The sequence below is a fragment of the Sinocyclocheilus anshuiensis genome, unplaced genomic scaffold (genome assembly GCF_001515605.1).
Source record: "Sinocyclocheilus anshuiensis isolate Anshui unplaced genomic scaffold, SAMN03320099.WGS_v1.1 scaffold6, whole genome shotgun sequence".
Lineage (NCBI taxonomy): Eukaryota > Metazoa > Chordata > Actinopteri > Cypriniformes > Cyprinidae > Sinocyclocheilus > Sinocyclocheilus anshuiensis.
Window position 1 is genome coordinate 325,320 of NW_015547668.1, and position 7,244 is coordinate 332,563.

General features: G+C 36.1%; 1 protein-coding gene across 1 annotated transcript in view; it reads left to right on the forward strand.

Annotated features, from left to right (window-relative positions):
• Positions 1 to 7,244, forward strand: part of LOC107702659 (CUB and sushi domain-containing protein 1-like) — a 232,478-nt gene that overhangs the window by 208,792 nt on the left and 16,442 nt on the right. The window contains exons 59-63 of the mRNA XM_016505042.1: positions 935 to 1,114; positions 3,337 to 3,510; positions 5,968 to 6,141; positions 6,242 to 6,315; positions 6,419 to 6,530. Coding sequence (XP_016360528.1) covers positions 935 to 1,114; positions 3,337 to 3,510; positions 5,968 to 6,141; positions 6,242 to 6,315; positions 6,419 to 6,530 — 714 coding nt within the window. The remainder of the gene's footprint in view (positions 1 to 934; positions 1,115 to 3,336; positions 3,511 to 5,967; positions 6,142 to 6,241; positions 6,316 to 6,418; positions 6,531 to 7,244) is intronic.

A 7,244-nucleotide genomic window follows, 5' to 3' on the forward strand; every position in this document is an offset into this window, starting at 1 on the left:
AAAAAAAAATGTGGGGGGGGGGATCTTCATCATTCCATAAAATATTAGCTGTGTGATTTAAGTTTTGTGCAAAGGCCAGTAATGGGAAAATATACAATGGGGTCCAAAATCTGATACCACAATGAAAATCTGAGATGTAGATAATTATTTAGGCCTGAATAGAGCAGACAAATTCAAAACAAAGACAAGTTAACAACATATTCAAGATTCTGCACTATTTGTAGATCAGTAATTACATTTGTGACATTGATCATGTTTTTCTATGAAAGGTCAGATGTTTTTGATTCCACTGAAGAACAAAATGGTCTTAGGAACATTCTCAAATCATACTGGATGAACATGATCATCAGGTTTTACACAAATTTGTGGAACTCTATTGCTGCTGTCATTAAAACAAAAGGTGTATGGAACAAACTATGAAGACATTCTGACATTTCATGTAATTTTTTTTTTTACTCACACTGTTGTTCTGATAATATATTATTAATGAGAAATAAGACATTTAAAACAAAGTACATTAAATAAAGGCAATTTGTTAGCATTCCCAATTTTGGAACTACATTAAGGTCAAAATAATACGAACCCAAACGTAACCCAAATGTCATGCAAAATGTTTTCTCATTTTGTTATGTTGCATATTTATTCTGTAATGGTTTACTTTTTGTTCACATCCATCTACACCCCATTCCCACATCTGTCTATAATGTCTAAAAGCTAGAAATGCATATGAAGTTGTATGGAGTGCAGATTGATGTGAACAGAAAGAATATAGTTTACACAATAAATGGTTGTATTTATGTTCAATTCATATCATTCTGTTGTCTAGAAATTGCTTATTTTTATTATAAAGAATATATTTTCAACTGCAATCTCTATGTTTTATTATAGAATAAAAAAAAAATGTCTGAGTCTAGCTTGTTCTCTCGCTTTGCAGTTATCAGCTGTGGGGATCCTGGTCCAATTGCCAATGGAATATACATTGGAAATGAGTTCATATTTAACAAAACCGTCCACTATCGCTGTAACCCTGGGTATGTGATGGAGCCCCCTGGTTCATCTACTCTACGCTGCAGCAAAGATGGCACTTGGAATCAGACCAAACCAAGCTGCAGAGGTAAGGAAGTATAGTTCTCCATGATTCTCTCTGTGCAGGCAGAGAGGGCAGCATATCCTGTCACTCTGCAAACAGCATCTTAGCTGTTTGCAGACATCTCTTAAAAGCAACATAGCTTTTAAGAGATATACTAATATTGTGGAGTTCTTAGCATCCCAACATCAAAAGCCTTTCAGATGTTTTTGATCTTTGTTTTTTTGACTTGCCTGGCAAGTGAGATTATTCACTTATGAACTCCAAGGAGATGTTGCCATGAAATCTGTAGGATCTATGTTATCAGATGTCAGAATGAAATTAGCGAGTGGTGCAATGCAGAAAGCTCAGTCACGATCATTTCTAGAAAATATCAGATACATGTTTTCGGACGCAGGAAGAAATGCAACGGATGCTTGAAATTCAGAGTGATTTTAGTACGTAATCCCATTTAATCATTGCTTCCTCCTGTTAGCAAACGGAACGTAATGATCATGGAAAGAAAATAAATAACTCTAAGCCCCTTGTTAGCATACTATTCTTTCAGATCTTCCTTTTCCGCGTCTGAACAAGTGAAAGAAGGAGGTGTTGGGTCTGGACACATCTTCAGTCAATAATAATGATGGTGATGAAATCAGGGCTGTTCAGAATGCCTTTAAAATGCCTTTCAGTTCCATCCCTTAGTTTGAACTGAGGTAGCAAACAGAATATGGAATTTGATTTTGAAACTGAATGTAGGACAGTCAAATAAAATTCACAATCACTGCTGTAAGTGTAGATTTTAATGCTACATGGGACACTTCGAGAAATATTTGTTTATATTGATAATCGCTGTTTAAAAAGCCACCTATAGAGGCATGTATTTAATTTCTATACTATATGTGAACCTGGACCACAAAACCAGTCTTAAGTCGCTGGGGTATATTTATATTTATATATTTATATTTATAATATACAGATTTTTCTGTTATGCCAAAAATCATTAGGATATTAAGTAAAGATCATGTTCCATGAAGATATTTTGTAAATTTCCTACCACAAATATATCAATACTTAATTTTTGATTAGTAATATGCATGGCTAAGAACTTCATTTTATATATATATATATACTGTATATATATATTTATATGTTGTAATTTTATACAATTTATTAATTAGAACATTTGAATTCATGTAAAGTAAGGTACGAGAAGTCATGCTGTGAATACAGTCACAGCTAAAGAGGTTTTATGAAAAGCGGAGTGCATTCACAATACAGCATATCCTCAAGTACCCTATTTCTTTTATAAAACAAACATTATAATTTCTTAAAGTCAAAAATATGTATTAATATGTTACTTTTTGAAGTAAAACCATCAAAAAAGAGGGCAAGTTGCGGGTTCGAGTCTCGTACCGGCAGGGATTGTAGGTGGGGTATTCAGCTTGTATGTATAATATAATGATGTATAAATGTCAATTTAAAAAAATGTACCCTTATGACTGGTTTTATGGTCCAGGGTCACGTATGTGTAGTTGACATGAACTATTTTGAAACATATCCTGCAGTATGACAAAACACTTTTCTAATTATAGCATAATGATTAGCCATGCAGCATTTATGAACTCATTAATTTGGAGATTACATGGAACTTTTTAAAAATTAATTTGTCATACCTCAGGACCATTTATGAAGGAAAAAAGGTGTGATTAAAAACAGTGCAAACTTTACAAGAGATGGTGTTCAGTTACTGCATGTAAAAATGTCCTTAATGCATTATTATACACTTTTAATTGTAACATTTTTATATTGACAAAAAAAACAAATCTGCTGTTAAGCATCAACTACATATACTGTATTTTTGACAATGGTCAAACAGAATGCTGTAATTTATGGCAAATTTTGATTATTTTTTTTTTAAGTTATATGAAAGTGTGATGCTTTTTACATTATTTTTTTATTATTATTATTTATTTTTTTTAGTATTGAGAAATATGTGCAATCAGTTAAAGATGTATTCTACATATCACATATCAGTAAATTTTGACAGGATTAGCCCCACTAATTATAATTTATGTGTGTTGTCAAAACTTGGACTAATGGAAACCTTTTGTAGTATGAGTGTGTTACATTTCTTTAAATTGCAATGTAGTAATATACTGAAGATCCAGTGAGCTTTGGCCAATTCAAATTCCACCACATAAAATGACAAGGGAGCCAATTCATGAATACTGCATACTGTCTAACTTTGTTGTGGTGGTGTTTTTCAGTCATCATGTGTGGCCAGCCTCCAGCTATCCGCAATGGGCAAGTGGAGGGCTCAGACCTGCAGTGGGGTTCTAGTGTTACCTACAGCTGCTTTGAAGGATACCAGTTGTCCTCTCCTGGAATAGCCACATGTGAAGGGAACGGCTCATGGCGTGGCGAAATCCCACAGTGTCTGCGTAAGTACCGTTCTGTTCAATTAACAGTAAACAGAATTAAACTCCATTAGCACATCCATGAAAAGAGGATGTAAACAATGTGTTTTGCTTCAGTAGACAGCATATTTAATTACAAATGAAAATGAGGCTGTGAGGGATATAAGTACAGTTTGTACTTTAGAACGCCTTCTGCAGTTCTTCTTGTCCACTGAAAATTCATGGAAAGTTGTATTTACAAGGTACAGTATACATTTCTTTGTCACTCTCACATTTGAAGAAACAAAACAAAAAACAGGTGGCTGTCCAAATACATCTTCTGCAGTATAAACGATATAGGAAAATCTCAACCATCTTGACAAATTTCTGCCATCACACCATACATACCATCATAGCGCCCTGCCGTAAATCCATATATGGGCCAAAAGTTGATATTTTCTGTGGCGGCTGTTGTTGTGTTTGGAGTATTGTGTCGCTATGATGGAAGGTTCATGGCTTGACTGTGTGAAACCCAGCTACAGCACATCATAAAACCTGTTTTGACATTTTCAATACAAGTGTCAAAACATCACAAATGGATCCCTCAAGTAGCCTGGCTTTCCGGCATGCAGCGTAAGAGGTACGAGGTGCATGCACGGAATCTGCCGGTAAATCCTTCTGACTTTTATTGTAAGCCTTTGACACAATGTCAGCGGTTACAACAGAAATCCTCGTTAAAAGTGCCAGAAAAAAAGAAACCATATTGTAGGTGCAAACACCAAAAAGTACTATTATATAGAAGAGAACAGGGCTAGTTGTCTGACAGAGAAGATGTCATGAAGACTATATCCCAGTAAAAGTTTGAAGACAAAAGACACAAGTGCTTGTTTTCTCCAGAAGTGTTTTTTTTTATGTTTGTTTCAAACCTCTTGTTCAATACCTTTTTTTTTGTGTTCACTGCTGTGTGTGTGCACTTAGGATGGGATAAATGCAGAGCACTAATTCCGAGTATGGGTCACCATACTTGGCCACATGTCACGTCACGTCATGTCAAATACCATCCTTCCACTAGAAAAAAATAGTCCCTGACCGTAAACAGCAACAGAATGTTACTGTAGGTGTAACATGTTTCCTCACGCATATATGTGTGTTGCGCTCTCAGCATGAGAAAACATTTGTTTTCCATCTTTTAGTTTAAATCAGTTTGCGGCGCAGTGCAAGTCTGCCTAAGGAGCATCATTAAACAGTGTAACTCGATGAACATACAGTATCATACCTGAAATAGAAAACTTTTGAATGTTATCCTTTGTGCACAACTCAACGGCTACATATGTAACTGTCCGTAAATTATTTATTTGCCAGATAATCGTTTGGTTTGTTGGTGTGTGGATTATTTCATGCGCAAGGAAAGCTGTCTGCGAATCGCTCGCCCAAAAATGTGCTGTTGCTACCATATCTTGATTACCAAAAATCACATTGTATTCGATGCAAAACTAACTTGATCAAATGAAAAAAAAGAATAATAATAATGTAACTCTAAATTTAATACTCTATATATACTTTTGTGTTTTCTCAAGCAAAGCAAATTTTGAAAGTCTACTGAAAACATATCTTCTTACATGTTTTTGAATAGATAAAAGATTTTGAAAGTACGTTATTTGGCAACATGGGTGTGCGAACTAATCAAAAGAACCATTTCTGAGGATTTTTTTTTTTTGTTCTATTTGTTTTCCCAAATCCCAATGCTGGACAATATGCCTTGCTTTTTGCTTTAGGAAAAAGGATGACAGCTAGTCCTGGTCTCCCCTAAAGTACATACAGTACCTCACAATGCAGCACAATGCTGAATACTGCAGGCTGGTGGATATTCAGCCTTCTCCGTTTCTCCTAGATCACACCTCAGCTACACTTCTTCCACTGGCTCCCTATGCCTGCAAGAATCAAGTTCAAACATTTGTCCTAGCGTACAAAGCAGTCATTGGTCAGGCATCCACCACCATCCAATCCATGCTGACACCTAGGATTACTCAGCCTCTCATCCAAACATGTGACTGATTCAACTTAAAATTAAAAACTTGGGGGAAAGAAAGGGTCTACTGTAAATCTTCAGTTGCAGACTGTAGACTCACTTCTTTCAGCATTGTATTAATACCAAATCGTTGTTGATTTTTGGCTTGTTTATTTCCCCAAGATTGCATTGTATCTATATTAGCTCTAATGTAGTAGCCCTTTGCCATCTGTTGATCCTCTCTCAAATGTGATGCTAAAGCACTTTCTAAATGCCTTAAATACTGCAAGAACAAGTGAAGCACCTGAGAATACAAATAAAGAGCAGAACTAGAAGTGTGACTACTTTTTTAGTCCTGTTTGAGTGTTAAAATTTGTCAAAATCAAACACACCAACACCTTTCACTGCTAAATTGCACTCTTGAAAAAGAAAGTAGCTGAACTGAGGCAATGATTGCGAACTAGCGGGCTAACTTTTTTTTTTGTCCTTTATAGCGGTGTTATGTGGAGATCCAGGCTCCCCTGCAGAGGGCTTCATAGAGGGCCGGCAGTTCACCTACAAATCAGAGGTGTCATTCTACTGCAGACCTCCATTCCTGCAGGTGGGCTCCTCAAGAAGAGTTTGTGAGGCGGACGGTTCATGGAGTGGAATACAGCCTTCTTGCATTGGTTAGCCACTATGCACCTTGGAAAAAAGCAATGCTATTACGTTTCCATGCAATATTTGTAATAAATGTAAATGAATTCTTTAAAAAAAATCAATTTGTAGATCCATCCAGCAATGCATGTAAGGATCCCGGAACCCCATCATATGGAATTCCAGTCCAGGCTCAGGGATTTGAGGTGAGAACAAATGACATTCAATCATTCCCTGTCCTTTAGTTGAGTAAATTACAGGTTATGCTTCTTTGGTTTCAATCTCAATAATGTAATTCTCTTCTTTCAGGTCGGAAGTAAAATTTTCTTCAGATGTCGGAAAAACTATCACATCCTTGGCTCAACAACGAGAACGTGTTTAGAAAACTTAACATGGAGTGGGATGCAACCAGAGTGTGTTGGTAAGCATCAATATATACAGATTCTGTTCCAAAAGCTAGTGAGCTGCCCATGCTGGCAGCATCATAGTGCCCTGAGCGTGAAAGCTGTTCTGAGTAACCTTCTTTTGGCCAAATTCTAAATTAACATCGCATGTATCCTTTGCACAGAAGACAATACCAGGTTGCATTGTGACAAGGTCATTTAAAAAATCAAACCGAGATGGGAAAAATAAGGAATGCATTCAATATTGAAAAAATATTTCTTAAAATAAATCAGTCTGATTAAAAATAGATTATTTTATACATTGAGTGTTCTACATATTATTATGTCGCACGCACAGTTTTGGTAACACTTTATTTTAAAGTGCCCCTATTATGGGTAATGAAATATTTTCATATTTTGGTTTTGGGAGTCCCCAACAACAGGTTGACATGCATGCAAGGGCAAAAAACAATTTAATTGTCTTATAATATGCATTTATTTTTACCTTATTTGCTCAACGACTCCCAATCGATTCACTCTACGATTAATTTTTCCAAACCCCTCCTTTGCGTGACGCTAATCTGCAGTGATTGGTCGATTGGTCTCATTTCCATTTCATCTCGCCTGTAATGCCTGATAAAGCAGCGTTTGTAAGCACAGTGCTGCTTTGTGTACAGCATTACCGGGGAAACCGCTATTTTTACCGCTCTAAAAGCGGCACCTAGTGGCAAAGAATGAATTTGCATTTTCAT